This window comes from Tenrec ecaudatus, chromosome 16 (genome assembly GCF_050624435.1).
Source record: "Tenrec ecaudatus isolate mTenEca1 chromosome 16, mTenEca1.hap1, whole genome shotgun sequence".
In the NCBI taxonomy this organism is placed as follows: Eukaryota; Metazoa; Chordata; class Mammalia; order Afrosoricida; family Tenrecidae; genus Tenrec; species Tenrec ecaudatus.
The window spans coordinates 68576775-68598425 of record NC_134545.1 but is presented as its reverse complement, the minus strand read 5'-3'; the positions used below and the strand labels follow the sequence as shown (position 1 = coordinate 68598425).

The following is a 21651-nucleotide window of genomic DNA, read 5'->3' as shown; positions in this document are numbered from 1 at the left end:
GTAAAAAGTTGGTGGTCGAGAAAGGATTAATCAATTTCAGTTATTTCTTATGGGAAAAATTGATTCAGAACTAGACTTCATAGCATCTCAACACTCCTTCTAGAACGGATTAGAGTCAAGGTACTGAATATGATTTTAGTTTATGAGAATTTCTCATCCTTTATGAAACCTGAAAGTTATTATTAAAATCCAGTGCTGGACACATAGATATGCCAAATTGCAATTGTCAACTTTCATTATATCTTTAACTACAAATGGGTATAATTACTACTAATGGACACAAAAGGAGCCTTGTTCAGGTAATGGCTGGACCGCTAATAGCAAGGCTGTTGATCTAAATCCACCAGCCCCTCTGGAGGAGATTGATGAGCTATCTGCTCCCATAAAGATTTCCAGCTTAAAAAGCACTGTAGGGTCACGCTGAATCAGAACGGACTTGATGGCGCTGGGCTTTTGCAGGGCCATGAAATCAAGGAGGTATTTGTGGCACTGGATGGGTCACATAGGTATTTGATTTACTCGTTTGTACAGTAGAAGTGATGCCGATAACATTTTCATAGTCTTGTTGATATTGAAAGAGCTTGGATCCTTTTCTTACAGTGAACTAAAACCACATAGGATTTAATAACGTTCTGTAGATGTTAGTGGACAAATGCCGTATTGGAGTAGGACATAATATATTAGCAAGTAAGTGACTGCATGTCAGAATTTCACAGGACTCTTTGTTCTTGTGTTCTAATCAACTGTGTTTACATTTAGGAAGCTGCATGAAGAGTCACCAGACATCATGTATAAAACATTAGTTCTTATTGTCGAGAAAAGATGGGCCAGTTTTCTAGACCCACCTTTTTTTGGTAAATAAATACGTCAATGAAGGTAATCCGAAGGTATTAAAGCATATTTTTTCCTTCTATAGGAGAGCTTATCATCAATATTTTTTTCAACAACAATGAAATATACTCTCCAGAGTCTAGTAGGATTCTTTGCATGACAGCGGGATCATTGCAAAGTCAATTGCTTATTTTTAATTAAATATATTTTCATCTGAATTGTTCACAGTCAAGAAGCCCAATGATTCATCAAGCACCCAGCATCTTTTTGGCGCTTTAGTTTATATAAATCTATCCATTTGTGCCATCTAGGTGATGGCTCCCACTTGACAAATAATCATATCCTTCAAGTTGAGCATTGGGGAAGGAGAAAAGTGCTGTGTATAAAAATATACAAATACCCCCTATGAAAGAGGCCAGACAGAGAATGGCCGTTCCTGAAAAATGAAACAATAGACAGGAAAGCAAGACAAAACGTAAAAGAGGACAAAGACTATTTGTGATATTTTTATAGAAAACATGTTTAAATCAAATCAATATAAGACATTTCATATAGCTGATGAAAGTGCCGATTTTACATTTTAAAAAATAAGGAGAGAATTACTGTGATGATTAGGAACAATTTATTTACGTAGAACTTTGATTAGGGCTGTGCATCAAAGAAGATGACTAAATATGTAATGACTATCATTCATCTGGAAATATGAACATAGGAACACACACACACACACACACAGAAAATGAGAAGGACATGAAGTTCAAGAAGATGATCAGCGTGGTATTCCCTAATGCTAATCAGAGCCTCTGTGAATCAGAATAAACGGAGTTTTAAAAGTTTTCTGATATAGTCCCTTTATTGTGTTCAATAACTAGTGTTCAGGAAATTTCCCAGATCAAAAGTAATTGTCTTTCCTAAAATTATGAGTATCACCAGTGACATTTTGAGTGCAAATTCCTGCTCTATTGATACAATAACAGACTTTCTACCACGAGGTGATTTGCACAATCTTAGTTCTCATATTTGGACGTCTGAATTCTCGGCTCGGTCTCTAAGGGGAAGGCTTTCCCTCTGACAGCTCTGGGAGGATGGACAGCTCCTTCTGAAGCTTCTACTCTAGTTCTTTGGAGATCTTCATGTGGCCTGGCATGTACATTCTCTCCCCTCTGATTACTTCCTTCCTTGCTTAATTTTTCCCTTTATATCTCAGATTATATCGCCATAAAAGTTATTTGAGACATACCCTATGCTTACTACTGCCTCTAAACACAATAAAGAAACACTGTTCTGAAATGAGATTATAATCAGGTAAATAAGAATTAGGACTTATAATACACACACACACATATTGGATCCCTGTTTACCATTTGCTTATTCAGTCACTCAGTAGATAGTTCTGTTTTTAAAATTGTGTGGAGCAAATCACCAGGTTCACATTAAAAAATTATATACATGTTTCCTGTCATTAATTGCAATCCCATAAACATAATATCGCTTATCTCACGACATCCCTTTGTTTGCCATCTTTATTCCTCCTTGAAACCCCTTCGAACATCGGCCTGCTGTCAGTGCTGCAATCTTGATCGCACATGGTTGATTATTCCTATCTCCTACACAGGAGGTCCGATGGCACATGAGGCTAGGCCTTGAGTTGCTTACCCCAAAGTCAGCAGTTCAAGCCCACCAACATATCTACGGGGAAAAGATACGGCTTTCTACTCCCTTGATGATTTACAGTGTCAGAAACCCACCGTGGAAGTTCTATCCTACACAGTGGCAGTTAGAATCAACTCCCTGGCAGCAAGTTTGGTTTGAGACAGGGCATCTTGGTGTTATGGTGCTTACGCAGCTTAACTGCTAACCAAAAGGTCAGTGGTTTGACCCACAGTTTCTCTATGGGGGAAAAAAAGATGTGAGAGAAAGATGTTTTTTGTGTTTCCATAAGGATTATAGTCTTAGAAATTCTACGGACCAGTTGCATTCTGTCCCATAGGGTTGCTGCTAGTTTGAGATGACGTGACAGAAACTGGTTTGATTTGATTTTTCATTTCCTCTATGGGTTAATCAAATGACCCAAGGAGCTCTGGGACTCATGCTCATGGCCGATTTGTCCCATAGGTCAGCATCTTATTTCATTTGAAGGATTTCATGAGATTGGGTAGACTGAACAGTGACTGACAAGCTGATATTGGGTGATTTATATTGCTTATCTAAAGTTCCCACAACAAATATATTGGCAAGTCATTCCCATACATTCTAGGAACAGCTTAACTTAGTCTAAGGCCTTTGAGTTTAATTTATTTTTAATGTTAATACCTTTAGTATATTAGGAGGGAGCCCTGGTAACAGTGTATTTTTACACTGGGCTGCTAACTCCCCAGCTGCTTTGCGGTGTTGTCAGGTAACCAAACCCATCCATGAGTTTGGGAAAGAAGGAGGAGGCCATCTGCTCCTGAAACATTTCCAGGCATGGAAACTCTGCACAGAGTTGCCATGCTTCCAAATAAACTTGTAAGCAGTGGTTTTGCATTGTTTTGTTTCCCAACAAGATTTACAGCCTTGTATACCCTAAGGAACTCTTCTACTCTGTCTTGTATGTTATCTATGAGTAGGAATCAACATGATGGAAGTGGTATTAAAAAATATATTAAGAACCTGAAATGTAATATTCCACTCAATGTCACACAACTAAAGCAGAGTCCAATATACTCTGGCCTTTGACAGTAGTTAACACCCTTTCCAATAAGCACACAAAGTCACGACAGTGCTTTCACTCTTAGATGAACTACTAACACATCTTGTATGTAGAAAAGAAAATAGTAACTCAATAAAAATATATATTCCATATGGATTATGAACCTAATTTTTAAAAATAGGACAAAACTTGTTTGATTTATAAATGAAGAATCCTTCAACAAACAAAAAAAAATCAATATATTTAAGAATCACATTCCTAAAAATAATGTATGGCCAAGAGTGTTCATAGGTCAAATCAAAAGACACACACAGTATTTACAAGATACATGTCAAAGGCTTCACACTCTTAGCATAAGAAATATATTTATGAAAATAAAGAGTGAAACCTAACACAAAAATGTATGTACACAGGCTAGCCAAAGAGGAAGTCATGCAAACGACAAGAAGTGACATGAAATGATGCTCAACTTCATTATTAAGAGAGCAAATGTAGAAAATAATGAGCTATCATTTTCCTTTTCACTTATTAACTTGCTAAAAAATTTAAAAGCTTGACAATGTTAAATTGTGCAGACTATGAGGAATTGGAACGCTAAGACACCAGTGAAGTCATAGAATTATTAAATAAATGCTTTTTACTAAGGTGATACCAAAAAATGTTTAAAAAGATAATAACTTCTATTTTGTTATACTTAAGAGACAACCAACTACTAAGTTCCCATTGTCAGGTAGCCAAAATTGGGACTCAGAGGGCTTGTCTCCCCAGTGGCTGCACAGGGCCACAACAAAGGGGTTGGAAAGAAATCAGACACAGAACTGAGCATGCTCAGACATAAGCACCCTAGACCCAGGTGGAAGTCAACCTGGGCCCGCCCACCTAAGGCACCAACAATACATCACACAGGTGCTCTCAAACTCAGCTAATAAGATCTGCCAATGTCCTTGCCCATGCCTCCCCAGTGAGGAGATAAAGCAGTCCACAGGCAGGCCACCCCTCTCCTTCAGGTGCCCTTGGCAGGCAGAGGGAGGTAATCTCTCCCTCACATGGGTGCATGCTTGCCCTGGGCCCTGGGGCCCAAGCTCCCTGTCAGGCCTCTCTCTGAGCTCTTGGAATTTCCTGGTTCCACAGCGTGGCTCTGTGCTTTTTCCTGTATTCTTTCCGTGTGGCTTTTCGCATTCAGTCCTGAACTCCCTGGCGGTTCCTGTGCAGTCTCATATACTTTTCTGAAACCAGTGTGATTTTGGAGACTGTTACACCTGAAGCTTGCGTATTCCTCAAAAGTCTCTTGGATTACAAATGTGCTTCTGCCACGTGAGTTCTTTCAGGGCCTCAAAGCAAGAACCCAGGTACCCCACTCCAGAAACCTAACACAATCAACAAACTAGTATGAAAACTCAATTATAGAAATAGTCTATATCAATTCCCTCTCAATGCACTTCATACATGCATTATAATTCTGAACTCAATAGCTGGGGTTATAACCCATTTGCAGCGAGTTCTCTATTACAGAACTAGGTTGGAATTCATCCTTAATAGTACTTGACTAGCGGGGTGTGATTTTAAACCTCAACCTTTGTTTGCCTTGGGGGTATGGTCTGCAAAGAGATAAAAGCCACACCTCCCTGGAAGCCTTTACTCAAATGCGTTAGAGCTCCCTAGACATGGAGAGAAATTCCCAAGCCATTGGAAACCCACACTCACAATCTTTTCAGAACTCTAAATTAAAAGCTTGATTTACAGTCTGACCTCATGTAACAAACTCTAAACGTACTATATCCCTCACATCAGAAAAACAAATGTGCATCATCTTGATCTTTGATTTCACTTGATGAGCTTTTTTTGGGGGGTGGGGGGGTGGCAAGGTAACAAAGTCATCTTCCACTGGCTTGATTGATGTTAGCTTTTGTGGTCATAAGAAAATAGCACCATGTCATGTCACCAGTAATGACCTTGGAAAGAAAGTCTGGATCACTTCAACCGTTTGTTACCTGGTCCCTCAGAACCTGAAGCACTAATTTCACAGCGATCCTTCTGATTCCCAAATCTTCCACTACAATTCACTAAACTGAGCTCTAATAGTGCAGATAATGTCTTCATCTCTTCAATGGTCCACCTGTGGTCTTAGAGCACACGTGCATGAATTTTATACAAATTTTTGTTCGTTTGGGAAGTAGGCAGGTGTCCAGAACAAGTCGGTCATCAATCGACATTTTACCATTTTTGAAATGATAAAACCGCTCACACACTTGAGTTTTTTCCATAGTGCTGTTCTTTTAAGCTGTGTTCAACATCACAATAGTTTCTGCAGCATTTTTTCCCTGATCAGGAAACACAATTTCACAGTCGCATGCTGTTCTGTTAAATCAGCCGTCACAAAAAATGAGGTTTGAGTGAAACTACTTTTACAAAAAAATTCACTGTGACCAAGGAGAAATTTCCCAGGTGATATTACAGGGTGCACTAATTCAGAGCGAGTTGCAAGTTACGTCTAGTGGAGTTTTTTGCAGTTTTGTGTAGGTGTGTGTGGGTTTTCTTGTTTTTGTTTTGGTATGTGTGATTATGAGAGGCAACATATGAATAATCAGTGAATAATTGAAAAAGGAAGACATTTCACACGGTGATAGGCAGCAGAATTATCTTCCATGCACACATGAGGCCCCATTCAGTGCTCTGTGGATATACAAATGGCATTGATGTTAAGGATCTTGAATGGGGAGATCTGTTGGATGATCTAAAGCATAAAACCTGAGAAACATTCCTCACTGTGATCACAGAGTAATGTGACAACAGCTGAATGAGCATAAAGGTTCAACATTACTGGCTTTGGAGATAAACGGGATGAGCAACCAAAAATGTAGGTGATGGAAAAATAATGAGAAAAACTGTCCCTTAAAGTCTACAGAAGAGAATGTAACCCAGATGACGCCTTTATTTTAGCACAGGAAGAGTCAGGTTCTATTGATTTATAATGCGTACAACTGTAAGATAAAAACAATTGCTTTATATTAAATCACTAAACTTATAGAATTTGTAGCAATAGTAGAAAACTATTATACTTGAATTCTATTATTAAAGTTTTAAAATGAATGTTTGTTATAGAGAAAAAGAAACCTGAACAATAGCTTTGCCCATCAAACATACCCTGTCACTGTATACAGCAAGATTTCAAAATATTGGAAAGTCACTGCTATTATGCAGTGTTGCTAAGAATAACTTTCTAGTCATTAATGTAGCTGTTTATTAGAACTGTGTAGAATTAACCAATTTGCAAGCTAACAAGTTGGTCATTAACAGTTGCATGGGTGTTGGCAGAAGGCATAAGACTCTGGGTCACAGACATATTATTTTGTTACTCATCACATAACAATCAGCTTGAGTATGTTGTTGGTGCCAGTTGTCCATGCCCACAAATCCCACCCACTGTTGCATGACGGGGGAGCCCAGGTATCCATGCACACTCAATGTTCTGTTCAGTCACTAAAACAAATATGCAGGGAGACAGTTCCAGAGCCCTTACGTTTTCACATTGCATACAACCCTGACAAATGGTTCAGATAAAAATTGTCAATGCCTCGAATTCTTGACATAGGCATAAAAAGTTTACGCGCATGCTCAGGACTCTTGATCAATTGTTATCTTCAGTAAGTTGTCCCTAAGCCTGAGACACTCTTGGATAAATATGTAAATTACAGCACAGTGGCATTCTGGCCTTTCTAATTATTCTGACTGACAGAAGCTGAATTCAAATGTGTCAGATAGCATCTCCTAATTAAGGGCACTATCAGCAAGAGTCTATGTGATAATAAAAAGCAGTATAAGGCAAGATGAAGAGAAAAATCTACAGTTTTGCCTATAACCATACCACCCGGTGCTGCCCTTAGAGTAAAGAAAGAAACATCATGTCCAAGCAAAAGCCAAATTTTAAAATAGTTCTATTTAACCGCAATCTCTTTTCTTCTATTCATTTTTTTAAAGGATTAAAGGAAGTGACTCTCTTAGGGGACACCGTGACTCGTAGTGTCCACACTGATTAACTAGGATGGAGATGAAAGAGGTGAGTGAGATAGAAAGAGTAGTGGCTACTTTTGAAGGAGGCCATCAGTGGGCAACAATTCCAGAGGGGTGAAGGTGATCAGGGGCATAGAAGAGCTGTTGGTAGCCTTTCCTACAAACGACCTACTGTTATTAGACTGTAAGCGAAGGAGAACACTCAATGACATGACAGAGATTAGAACTGAGGGCCACACTATTGATGCTGAAGTTAACTAATTGAGTTGAAAGAGCTACACTGTAATCAGAAAATCAAGGTCAATAGTGAAGAGACACTCTCTGTAACCCTTAGAACTAGTACCAATTGCTATTAAGATGATCATGACTTATGGTGACTTTAAGTGTATGAGAGTAGGATTGCATTTCATAGATTTTTAACTGTTGTAGTTACATAATCTGGTGTCAATTTGAGAGGATTATGAGTGAAGGGGTGGAGTCTGGCCTGTCAATCAAGATATACCCAATGAGGCCTCTGTGTGGGTATGGCATTCTTCTGAGAATTCTGGGACCTCCTATATTTTCTCCTTAAATGCAGGAAAGACATTCTCTCTGCTGACTTCCTGTGATCTATCCCTGAGGAGAAGCCACATGAACCTACCCTGGGAACTGGAGGAGCCACATGAAGACCCCTGCCAGTGCTGAGATGCTTACAACGCCACTGGATCTAAAGACTTTCTACCCACTGGCCTGTGATCATTGGGCACTCCGCATCATTGCATGTGTTTCATGAGTCTGAAGAGGGCTTTATACATTGGTACCCGACATATGGACTAATATTGGACTTAGGGGCTAGGACTGGCCTGGGTTGGGATGCTTTCTTAATGTACCACTAACTCTTTCATATGCACACTTGCATTTTATGAATTTGTTTCTCTAGTCTACCCGGACTAACACATTCACTATTTGACTTTTAGAAAAGACCACCAGGGCTTTCTTCTGAGGCTCCTCTTGGTGAACTCCAACTTCCAATTTGTTTGTTAACAACCAAGCAAGTTAGCCCTATGCACCACCCTAAGACTCCCATGGGCGCCCTGGTGGTACAGTGGTAACACACTGGGCTGAGATCCGAAAGGTCGGCAGTTATTTCGGCTGTTGTTAGGTGCCATCAAGTCAGTCCTCGCTTAGAGTGACCCCACATGCAACAGGATGGAGCACTGTCTGAGCCTGCACCATCTTCACAATTGTCCCTGTGTTCGCGTCTGTTCTAGCAGCCACCGTGTCAATCCATCTTTTAAAGGGCCTTGCTTTATTTTCCTGTCTACCAAGCATGATGGCCTTCTCCAGGGATTGGTCTCTCCTGACACCATGGCCAAATTACACAGGACAGTGTCTTGCCATTCTTCCCTCTAAGCAGCATCTGACCGTACGCCTTCCTCAATCGATTTTTTTGTTTGTTTGGCAGTCCTGCTGAAAGCAGTAGTTTTTTAAACCCCTCTAGAAGCTATTGATGGTGTTCCTGGGTGGCCCCAAACCGTAACACAGTAGATAGCCAACACAAAGCTGGTGGTTCAAGCTCACTCAAAGGAGCTTTGGAATTACGCCCTAAAATTACGACAGTCTGATCAGTGGAGTCAGTTCCCTCAACCACCCAATTTGAAGGGTGTATTTTATCGTCCAGTCTGTAATCTTCCAGCTTAAAAACTGGTACAGATATAAGAAGTCTTATTAAATACAGTATTGGTAGAGTTATGAGATTGACTTTGAGTACTACTTACTGAGTGGAATGAATGCGTTTATTTTCAGCTTTGCAAAATTGGAACAGCTGCAGCAGCAGTGTAGTGGACGTCACTGGGTGTCAGCTTAGCCTCACTTCAGTGAGCTCTAACCCAAGCCAAACTCATTGCTATGGAATCAATGTCAATTCATAGTGACCCTAGAGGATGCTTTAGCTTCGTCTTTGTCCTGTAGAAAGGCTGACAGTTTCTAACTGAAAGCTTTGAGAACCTCCATCCAATGTGTAACCACTCGGCCACCAGGCTCCTTTCAGTGAACTAGGCGTAGAAAATTAGCAGAATTCTTAAACCAGTGGCTTCATTGAAGCAATGCCTTTGTTTCAGGTGGTGAACTAGAGAAAAAGAGTTCCCTCAAGAGGGCAGTTGTGAGTCTTCTTTGTAAAACCAAGATGGCACTTGGTGCAAGGCTATTGCTCCTTTGAGCATGCTGTTTTAATTAGACTAGCACGCCATCTGGGCCCATTCCTTATTCATCATTGTCTCTGAATGAGGGAATTCGGCCAGAAAGTCACAAGGCCTTCCTGAATTCAGTGTTCTATTAGAGCAGCAGTTCTCGACCTGTGACTCATGACTCCTTTGGGGGGTGTCAAACGACCCTTTCACAGGGGTCACCTGATTCATAACAGTAGCAAAATGACAGTTATGAAGAGCAATGAGAATAATGCTACGGTTGGGATCACCACAACATGAGGCACTATATGAAAGGGTCACAGCATGAGGAAGGTTGAGAACCACTCCATTAGAGAGAGAAAGATTTGATTCTTCTTTCAGGCAGGTGGTACTGCTGCTCTGAGAAGTAGCCTCTCTGAGATTTTTCTTTTAATTAGAATTACTATCTTCTTATCACCCCAAGTTCTTTTGTTTTGTTACTTGCTTGTGAAACCGCAAGGGATGCACTGTGGGTCACATCTTATGGGCTGGAGGACCCTTCTGATTTGTAGTGTGTATTGACTCTGATAAGGAGCCATGTGGAGTAGTGGGTTATGCACTGAGCTGCTAACTGCAAGGCCAGCAGTTTGAAACCACAGCTGCTCTGCAGGAGAAATACACCTGTGAACATTTAGCGTCTTGGAGAACCCACAGAGGCCAGTTCCACCCTGTCTTGCAGGGTTGCTATAAAGTGGAATTGACTGGATGGCAATGGGATTGGTTTTAAATATTTTGGAGTCTTAGTATGTAAACTGCGATAATACCAATTACCCATTGTGTTAGTCCGGGTAGACTAGAGAAACAAATTCATGGAAACTCATATGTGTATAAGAAAGAGCTTTATAAACAAGAGCATTTGAATATTGAGAAAACATCCCAGCCCAGTGCAGATCAAGTCCATAAGTCTAATATTAACCCATATCTCAATACCAATCTATAAATTCCTCTTCAGACTCCTGAAACACATGCAATGATGCCAAATGCAGGAAGATTACAGGCCAGTGGGTGGACTATGAGAGGAACAGGAGGGTAGAGAGGCAAGCATTCAGTCTGTATACGAGGTCACTGCTTTAAAAAACGTGGTCATCCAAATATAACAAACCTATGGGGCAGTGTTACTCTGTCCTGTAGGATCACTATGAGTCAAAGTTGACTGGAGAGTCCACAACAACCATCCTGATTGGAGAAAAAGAACAACATTCAAAAACACATCAGTAGGGAAATTTTGAAGTTAGGCAAGTGCATGTGGCCAAGAAATACGAGCAACGTTTCATGGGGGAGGGGGGGGGAAGAGTTGATATAAAAACAGGGGAAGAAGACCCAAACGAAGTCTCTTCTCCATAGTCTAACTGATCGAGGGTAGGTGGATGGAAAGTACAGAGACAAGTCAGAATGTCCACAGACAAGTGGTTCCCTTAAGTGTCTCTGCAATGCTAGCCTGAAATGTGCTGAGAGATATGGGGCACACTAAAGATTTTGACATATTCATGATGCTGTCCTTTAGCATGTCGATGAACACCATAAGATGATTAAATGTGAAAATGTGAGTGAGTTTTATATAACTTACAGAAAAATCAATGGGTAGAGGGCTTGTAAAGTAAGACAGTTACCATTCTTCTAACAACTCGATGGCACATGAACATGGTTGCAGTCGCGGGGAGTGGAGCGTGAAGACTGGGAGAGTATTAAAATGCATTTATTTCCCCATGTTGTTCCAAGACTGATTGCTGAGCAGACTTGACTATTATCAGACTGAAATACTGAACTTGTAAATGAAAACAGCACTTCTGATTTTTATTCTCAACTGACAGAAACAAAAATGGAAAGCATTTTTCAAATGACATTTATTTTTGAAACATTGTGTAGTGAATAACAATATATTTCAACTTAAATTTCTAATCCACATTTGTCATAGAGTAACATAATTTGCTAAGGAAGAACTGTTGTCTCCATAAAGAAATTAAGAAAGCAGTGCATGTGTTAGTAATTTTCCACACTACAGACAGCATTTAAGAGTCTTTCATGTATGTGCTTAACTTACTGTAATTTTAAAGTAGCTTGCAATAAAAGAAATACCAATCAGAAATGTAAAGATTGTCATTCCTTTGTCATAGGGATCAAAGTCATCAATGAAATTGGACTAAAAGCATTCGCATTATCCATTTCCAAGTTGGAAGAAGCTATTAAAAGATTATTAAGGACCTAATGTCATCTTGAATCCATCCCTCAGCTATATAACTGTATCACTTGCAGGCACCTGTAGGCATCTGCCCTGAGAATTTAGTATTAGCATTTTCTACCTTTTTTATTAATTAAATAAACTGGGGTATCAGTCCCTCTTGTAAAGTGCCAATAGTGAAGCAGTACAGGAGAAAAAGCTAGCTAGGTTTAAGAAATGGGGGAAATGTCTTCTCTGAAGAATCACTATTTGTTTTTTTCTTGGTTCCAAAATACATTAAAGTTATTAACAATATTTTAATCGTAACCAACATATTCCATTTGGAAGAGCCACATAGATAAATAATGTGTTTTATCTTTCTTTAATAATCTGGTCTAATAATATAAATTACATATAAAATTCAAGGCAATTTTTTTCTTTATTTTAAAAAGATACTTTTGGCCAACCTACAGCTGTAAATCCATGACAACTCTCAGAATGCACAATTCACGAAAGAGCCAAATCTAGAGGGAAAAAGAAGAGTATCTATGATAAGATCATCATTAAGCTTCACCAACATCCTACGTCACATTGGCCACATTGTCTCATTCTTCCTCGCTTCGCTCTTCATGACTAAAACCTTTTCCTGAAAGGAGCAGCATTAAGAATAACAGAATCACTTTAGTCTGTTCTCATTTTAATTGTCCACAATATACTACTATTTCTTCTACCTAGTTGAAAGCTGGTGCTGACTAAAAACAAAAGGAATTGCTATGCCTATTTCTATAAAAAATTCACGTAGAAACATTTATATGAAGTGTTTTTAAGGTAAAACATATTTGGGTATCTTCCCTGGTTCTACAATGTTTATCCTGAGTTGAGATTTAATAGAATAGTGAAAGTCCTATCAAAATTCCTATTCAATCAGCTCAGACTTATTTTGTTAGCTCTGTACTTGCTACGGTGTAGACTTTGTCCCAAGTATGCTGGCTGTTTTGTGTAACTATCATTTATAATATTGTTAGTGAAAGATTAACATAATGATTTTATTGTTTAAACAAAAGAACACCACCCAGGAATTGGTGAAATGCATCTGCTAAATAGCATATGCTGTTTTTCACATTTCCTTATAAAAGTGAACTTAAAAATACAATGACCTCTGAAATATCAAACATCCGTCTTCTGCCAACATGAGATTCCCAGAACCGTGCGCAGTCTCAACAGGGAACAAAGAAAGCTTCAGGGAGTCACAAAGGTTTCACCTACATCTCTGCACTTGATCTCTAGTCAACGAAAATATTTTTTTTTTAGAACACACAAAATGATCACACAAAGAGCTCAAATTCTTATTCCTCCTGGAAACAGTAAATTCAAAGATAAATTATAGAGGTAAGCACAATAACAAAATAATTACAGTATCACAGTAAAAAAATTAAGGCAAAAACCAAAGTGTATACAGAGAGACTATGATGGGATGCTGAGATGACGCTCATCATCAAGAAGATATCCAACTATTTTTAGTGCTTTCTGATTGAATTAGTAGCAACATTTAACATGCTTATTCTAACTTTATCCAAAATATTTTATACTTTAAAGAATTGCTTTGGTGCTTGGGGGAGAATTCTTGGATATGAAGAAAGTTTGATGGCACACACCATTGCTTCCCAAAATGCAATATGCCTACAAAACATGTAGAGATTTTATGAAAATGTGTGTCTTTATTCCTAGGCCTCGGGGTGGGGAATGGAGAAGATGCTGTATTTCTAACAAGTTTCCAGTTGGCGCTGATAATTTTTCTATCAAGGATACAGAACAAATTAATTTCTAGAGATGCCAGCTAAATGAGATATTCCTGTATTTGATCTCAGATGTTTTTTGAAATATGAAATTAAAAATGTATAAAAGTAGCTACTCATAGAGTAGGAAGTTTCTGTTACTTATAATTTCCTTTACTTGAAGATAAGAAAATAGCACTGTAACAAAATTTTTAAAATGTGAAATGTGAGAGGACAAATGATAGTGCCTTATGCAATCGTTCAACCATATAATACACATGCAGAAGAGAATTTTATTAAAATCTGAAATTGGTCAATGCTGTGCAGAATTTGAGATGGGTTGTAGCATTATCAATCTACGTAATATATTCAGTAGTGTTGTGAATTCTTCATTCTTCTTAAACTCGATCGATCCTTTTTATGTCTGGTGAGTCCATAGCACACAAAGGTAAAATATTGTTGTTATTGTTTTAAAGGATATTTTGTTTTAGTCTCTTTTAATGGTGAAACACTGTGCTTTGCTCCATAATGAAAATAAAGACTAAATTTTTTGATTTTAAAATGCCCAGGCAATACTATTTGTGTTCTACACCTTTTTGCACATAAATATTATGTACATTGAAATATTCTATAAATAAGCTGGAGTTGAGAGAAGTTAAATACATTTGAAATGATAGAATTATGGCCTTTTAAGGCAGATGACATAGTATATAACTTTCTGACTTCACCAATTTCTTTGTGGAGGTTTACAAATTATCTATGCCCCGTGACATTCATGAGACTGCTCTAACCTTTCTGTGTCCTCTACACAGCTACTATGGTTCGAGATGCATTAGTGCCTACTTGGCCCTTTCCACTTTGCTGAAAAGGGGGTTTTTGTGGCTCTAAGCAATGCTCCAACTTTCTGTGATTAAATTAAAGCATCAGCTGCAAACGACTGTGGATCAGAAGCAGGCCACCAGAGAAAATCATAGATGAAATGGATAAAGGAGACATGACTTCAATTGTTCCTTCAAAAGTCAAAAGACACATATATTAAAAAAATCTAAAAAAACAACAAAACGTTGTATTGGACAATTAGGAAAATAGGCCCATGATTCAAGATAATTTATAGAAGTTTTCCATATTTACTAATGCAACCATAAACTTTGCATTTATTTCATTTAAAATATCAGGATGGTATATGTAGCAATTGCATAAACCTGCTACCTATAAAAATCTTCCAATATAAATTTCCATTTTTCCATTTTCATTTTTCCCATGGAAAGTAAAATTACATGTACTGAAAAATAAATGCTGTGGAGCTAAAAATGAAGTATAATCTATGTAAATCAAAAATATATAAATGATGATTCAGCACATTAATTATTGTTTATTAAAATAAAAAAACATAAAAACAAAATCCCTCAAGATTCAACAAAGCTGTTAAGTATTTAAACGATATGCTATTTAGTGAATTGAAGAGCTTTCTGAAACTTTTTCTTTGAGAAGAAAAATTAATTGCCATAACTCTGAGTGCAAATCTGTCTCTTTTTAAACTTTAAAGCATATAGTTCAAAGTTTTAGATTGTGTGCATGATATAAATTCCATTCGTTGTTTCCTCAGTGACAATAAAAAGCACAGTTTATTACAAACTTAGGTAAAAATTAAAAGAACTTCTAGAAATTGGTCACAGTTTTGTCATTGGTATATGGAGGTTGTTCCAAGGGCCCATCCAAAGCTCCTCCTCATCTGACTGCAAGTGGTCGCCATGGAATTCCAAACAATCCTGGAGGCTCCTATTGTCAACCATGGACTCCTGTTCTCCGGAGCTTGGCAGTCTGTTCCCCAGGGGCTTTGCTGCTGTGCTGTCAGCGCCAGTCGGGCACGGAGCAAATGTAACCAGAGAAGGCCTTGTGTTCATTTTCTCAGTAGAAAATGGCCCCTTTGATAATGTGTTCAGGGGGATATTTTCCTCTTGTGTCACTGCCAACTTGTCTACTTTCTTAAAGTGCCTCCCCAGTCGCACAGGGGAAGTAACTTTGAAATGATCAGCGAGGCAGGCTCGGCGGGTTCTCACCACAGAGCCATTCTGTGCAATGTATATATTGCCATGGATCTTACTGTGAATATTAGGGTGGTGAAGACGGGTTCTCTGACACTCGGGAGCACTGTCTTCTCCAGTTGAGCTGGTTTCATATTCTCGATCAACAACCAACTTGATCATTCTTTTTCTTGCCCACTATCACCATGAAAAAGAAAGAACACAAAGATTGACGACGTCATCCCCAGAGCAGTCAAAGGGCAAAGGCTACCATGCATCTGAAATCCAAAACATCACTCAAAGACCTGCCGGAAGACAACAACACAATCTCAAGAGCATAAGAGGGATGCAACACTTGAACATCAGTTTCTTTTCTAATTCTCTGGTGCCTTTAAAGATAAGAACTTGTGTGTGGGAGGGGTGAGGTGCTGGGGGGTTTGCTGCTGAGTTAGCAAGTAGACACTGAAGGAAGGAATTATATATATTAGATTAAATTGCTGTTGTACTAAAAATGTATTATTTATGTTTCATGAAAGATCTGATCCATTGTTTGACAGTTGCTGTACTATTGAGGAAAGTTACATTGAAAGGAATACGCAGCATTAATGTATTGTTCATATAATGCTTCTGTTCCCAATGTATTAGGGATATTTATGAATCATTTGAGTTTATTTCCTTATTCTTCCTTAACAGGCAAACTATCATTCACTTGATGTATCTCAGCTTCAGAGTAACCCTATTGAGTTATAGAGGAACTTAAAATAGCTTCCAAATACTCAGTTTCCTTAATTATATGTAAAAATAAAAGATATAAATTCTTAATTTTCCTTTTGTAGGCAACTGAAACACAATGGATATTTTCACCATTTGTGCTTGCTTGGTTTAAAGCCATTACAATAATTTGAAAGGAACGAAAGTTAGACAAATACTCAAAATAGAGCTAAATTGGGGGGATATGAACTGTCATATTTTGTAGTAGGAAAATGTCATGTTTTCTTAATTCTAAGTCTATATGCAAAATGAATTGCATTTACTTACCACTGAAGATATATAAATATTCCAATTGAATTTTTTCTTCATCTACTTTAACTCACATTAAGAACAGACAATAAATGCTATTTTTAAAACAGATTTTACTTAAATCCCAATATGTGAGAGTGTCAGATATAAATCTCCTTGAATAAGTCTTATGTCTAACACTGTCAGAGTCAAGTTGTGATATTTTGAAAAATGAATTTATTTGCCAGTTGAAATGTACATATATGCAGAAGTAGACACTTAGCGATCTCATTTATTATAGTTTGTCCTAAATAATTATTTTATAAAGATGACATAGAAAATATCATATATATTTATATCATCTGTTTCAATAGGCAAAGCATCACCGAAATCCACAATTGTATCTCAATGGAAATTCCCCTGGTAAGCATTCAAGATAAGACAAATTGATTGCTTAGGTCGCAGTTTTATCCAAATTTTCGAATATGCAAATCTTTTGGATAGCATATATATTCACTTTGCTGGCATGCTTCTGATCTTAAGCCAGATCAAAATTATGATCAATTATCCCCCCTTCAAGGGTCATTTCAAAGGGCACACAGCAAGGCACTGCACATAAGAGCACACGTCACTGCAAAATCCCCACCTACTGTGATCCCGCTTAAAGTGCGGTGTTGTAACCTTCAGCGTTCGCTCCTGGGGTCCTCTTTTGGCTGGCGTGCTCGCTTGGGCCATATTCTGGCACCTGGATGCCCCACGGACCCCCAGACTGACTCTCACTGCTGCTGCTGCTACTGCTGCTGCTGCTGCTACTGCTCGAGTCTGATCTGCCCTCACTTTCTGCTCCTCCTCCCACAGAAGCGGATCCCACACTGCCCTCCTCAGTGGCCTCTGCAGCTTCCAGGTCCACGGATCCTTCCCTGGGAGCCAGTTCCCTTTCCTCTCCTGCTTCTGGGTGTCCTTCTTCGACCTCAGCTTCCTCCTGTTTTTCGGGCGCCTTCTCCTTTCGCCCTTTGACTTCCTGGACTTCCTCCTCCACGGGTCTTCTTCTGGCCAGCACGATGTTCTTTCTTGCCTTTTCTCCTTCGGACTCCGTGGATTCCGACTCTTCGGATTCGGGCGTGGAGCTCTCCTCCGCCTCCGAGGGGGTCTCGGACTCAGATTCCTCCTCCGTGGTCTCCGATTCGCTGAACTCCGACTCGGTCTCGGTGTACTCCGTGTAATCGGAGGATTCTTCGGTGCTCTCGGATTCCACGGTGCTTTCGGTGGCCGCGTCTTGGTCCAGCGTCAGTTTCAAATAGTCTTTCTCGGCTTCCTCGAGGCGCCGCTGCCACTCGTCCCCCTCCGGGGCCACGGCGCCTCTCTGGTCCGCGAGGCCTCGGACTTTGCGCAAGATCATCGGGAAGATGCGCGCCCGCTTCCACGTGCTGTAGGAAGGCTCCGCGGCTGCCGGGGGCTTTTCAATAGTTACCACTACTTCCTCCTCACTAGGGGCTACCACTTCAACTTTGGGTTTTTTAATTTTCTTTGGCTTTTCCTGAAAATTAGGAAAAGGCAATTGGAATGTCAGCCGGGGGATGGTTATAAAGTGACCTGGTCCCACATAAGTGAAGCAGAAACGGATCTGCAAGGTGATAGATAGATAGCTCTATCACGGCTCTATGTCACTGATCCTGGGTGATGATCACAGAATCTACAAGGTCTATCCCCGTTATTTGTAGACAGAAGGTAATCATGAAAAAGCGAAACATTTTATCTCGGATTATATTTCATAAAACCAAAATCAAATTCCTTCTTTTTAATTTCCATTTATGTATAAATATATATATATCTTAGATCAAGAAATAAATAAGAATCATTAACTGCTGCCTCTCTCTTCTCTCACTTTGGTTAATATACATATCGATTTCCTTTAGGCAAATTCCAATGATTTTAAATAATTAAGGAAATTATGGTAGGTTATATAAATAGCTATGTGAAAATTTAGAATTTTGCTCATTTTTAAAAGGTTGTAACAACCAGGAGTTCTGCTCTATGGTTTTTGCAAAATATCTTAACTTTATAATAAATAGATTATGGTAAACATAATATCAATTATATGTTCTTCAAATATATTGAAGGAGAATTTTCTTCTTTGATAGCTGAAAGATGGAGACGATACTTTCTTATGACTTATTTCTGGTAGTTAGGAGGGGGAACAAAAGCAATCACTGGACTGCAGAATACATTTTTATATGATTAATTATAATTTTAGCTTTTAAATGTAACATTTAGAATTTATATAGCAATTTAAATATATATAAAATAAATACTTCCCTGAATTGTCAAGGTGCTTAAAATCTAGAGACTAAAAATAATTAAACATATAAAAATTAACTTTTCTCCATAGATAAGACAATATATTGACCAATGTTATTAAATGTCCATGAAAAAACAAGTGAATAAGGTTTCTGAACATCAAAACATTTTACAGCCTGTGAGTCAAAAGAATGAAATATATTTATTTGGGGCTGTTTTCTTATATTAAGAAATTGCAATAATTACCTCCTCCTCTTCATATTCTTCCTCAGCTTCACCAACCACCTCCCCGTATTCCTCTTGTCCAGCTGGTGGTAATAAACGACGGCGACTTCCATATTGAGGCATCTCATACCTGGAAGAAAAACTTACAATTTTCAACATTTTTTTCATATGTTTTGTGTAGCATCTACCATGAATAATCTGTTTTCTTCTTAATTTTCACCATCAATCAATAAGTATTTGTACATGACCTACTATATGTAAGGCTTCTTGTTGAATAGTTCTGAAACTACAGGATAATAGCCACTACCTGTTGACCAATGCTTTTTGTCATAATGGTCCCCTGGAATAACAATAAAGAGAGTCGAGTTATTTCAAATATAAGTTTTGAGAAGCCAGAACAAGGATAAAGACTTATTGTTCTTAATACACTTTCTATTTATGCTAAAACTCTACTAACATTTGCATAAAGAAATGACTTAAATAATTGCCAGTGGCAAGAAAATTACTGTCTGCTTTGTGTGGTTGCTATTGGCAAAATGTGAAGCTCACCAATTAGATGAAACATTTTACATCTCACAAAAAAAGAAGTGGTGAATGCAGGAATTGAGCAAATATGTTTGGTTTCTATTTCCCAATGAAACCATTTAAAATATTTTTACCCACGTTAATAGAATATCAATTTCCCTAGAGAATATCAGTACAAAATATTGTGATAAAGGTTTATACATTTTCAGAGACAAAATGGATGAAATGACAATTACAATACAAATGTTAGTTTTAATGATTATTTAATACTCCCTCTGAGACACACAGACACATGAAATGTAACTAAGGTACTGGATTAAAAATATGAAGATGTACCCATGCTCATAACTGTAATAATCTTGTCCATATTCCTGGCCAGGATCAAGTCCAGACTCCATGGATAACTCCTATTGCCCAAAAGAAAAATTGCATTTGGAAACAAATTCTTATTACAAAATCAGATCTCAACACCTAGAATTTGATGAGTCACAAAACATCCTGCTAAAATAACTTTAATTACAAATCTTAAACTTACTGGATTTTTTGGCCGGCTGCAATGATATTAAATAAGGTTCTGCTATTACAACTGAGGAGGACAGGAAGAATAACAGCTCCTGTTTCCCTAGGGGTCTGTTAGGGACGTGATGCTGATGGCAGGTAAGCACTCTCCCTTGTTATGGCACAACCTTTACAATCAGCAGTAGGTAGTGACTATTTAACTCTAGTTTAATTTATATTATGAACGGACATGAGCCACGAGAAGAATTGTGACACGTGTCTTGATTTTCTTGCTAATACTTTCTAGAATTGTTTCTTTTCATGAAAATTTATCTTCATAAATGGATTTTAAAAACCACGTCTTTAAATAATAATAAGATTTTAAGGTAATATATGCCGGTACCGAAGGGTATTTTGATTTTTAAATATACTGCTAATTCTAGATTAAAAGGTTTTATTTTTGTCATTTTGTTTTAAGGACTTTGTTAGAGCAAAGAGTCTGTTAGGTATGATCTTAGTACCAAATTCTAGTCTAGACAATATAAGCTAATTTTATTTAAAAATGCGTTTCCTGAGATATGTACATATGTTTTCAATAATTATTAAATGTCCTTACTTTCCCCATTTGAAGCCAATGTGCTAAGCAAGTTGAATGGCAATGGCTACTCAAATGGATTTTTAAGGGAGAAAGACAGGGTTGTGCTGTTAGGTGCTATGGAATTGGTTCCAACACACAGAGCCACTGTGCGCAACAAAATGGAATGCTGACTGGTTGCGCACTGTCCTGAAAACAATTGTTATGTTCAGTCTCTGTAACAGTTGTTGTGTTCAGTCTTTATAACAGTTGTGTTCTGTATGTATAACAGCTGTTGTCTTCTGTATGACAGCTGTGTTCTGTTTTTTATAACAGTTGTTGAGTTCAGTCTTTATAACACTTGTTATGCTCTGTCTTTATGACAGTTGTTGTGTTCTGTCTGTATAACAGTTGTGTTCTGTATAACAGTTGTTGAGTTCAGTCTTTATAACACTTGTTATGCTCTGTCTTTATGACAGTTGTTGTGTTCTGTCTGTATAACAGTTGTGTTCTGTATAACAGTTGTTGAGTTCAGTCTTTATAACAGCTGTTGTGCTCAGTCTTTATGACAGTTGTTGTGTTCTGTCTGTATAACAGTTGTGTTCTGTACAACAGTTGTTGAGTTCAGTCTTTATAACAGCTGTTGTGCTCTGTCTTTATGACAGTTGTTGTGTTCTGTCTGTGTAACAGTCGTCGTGTGCGAGCCCCATTGTGGTAGCCGCTGTGTCAGTGCCACTCTTGAAGGAGCAGGATGCTCTTCTTCGTGGACCTTCTACCAAGAACGATGTCCTTGGACAGGGACTGTTCTCTTCTGACTGCATATGCAAAATATGTGCA

The 21651-nt window shown here is 38.3% G+C and overlaps 1 protein-coding gene across 8 annotated transcripts in view; it reads right to left on the bottom strand.

Annotated features, from left to right (window-relative positions):
* Positions 1-15178: 15178 nt before the first annotated feature.
* Positions 15179-21651, bottom strand: part of PCDH15 (protocadherin related 15) — an 819982-nt gene continuing 813509 nt past the window's right edge. For 3 of the 8 annotated variants that reach the window (XM_075535092.1, XM_075535093.1, XM_075535094.1), the window contains 2 exons: positions 19239-19347; positions 15179-15893 (listed from right to left, as the gene is read on the bottom strand). In XM_075535092.1, coding sequence (XP_075391207.1) covers positions 15342-15893; positions 19239-19347 — 661 coding nt within the window. In that variant the 3' untranslated portion in view covers positions 15179-15341. Of the gene's footprint in view, positions 15894-17346; positions 18232-19238; positions 19348-20078; positions 20150-21651 lie in introns of those variants that run through there. The other 5 variants (XM_075535090.1, XM_075535091.1, XM_075535088.1 and 2 more) reach the window with 3 other exon arrangements.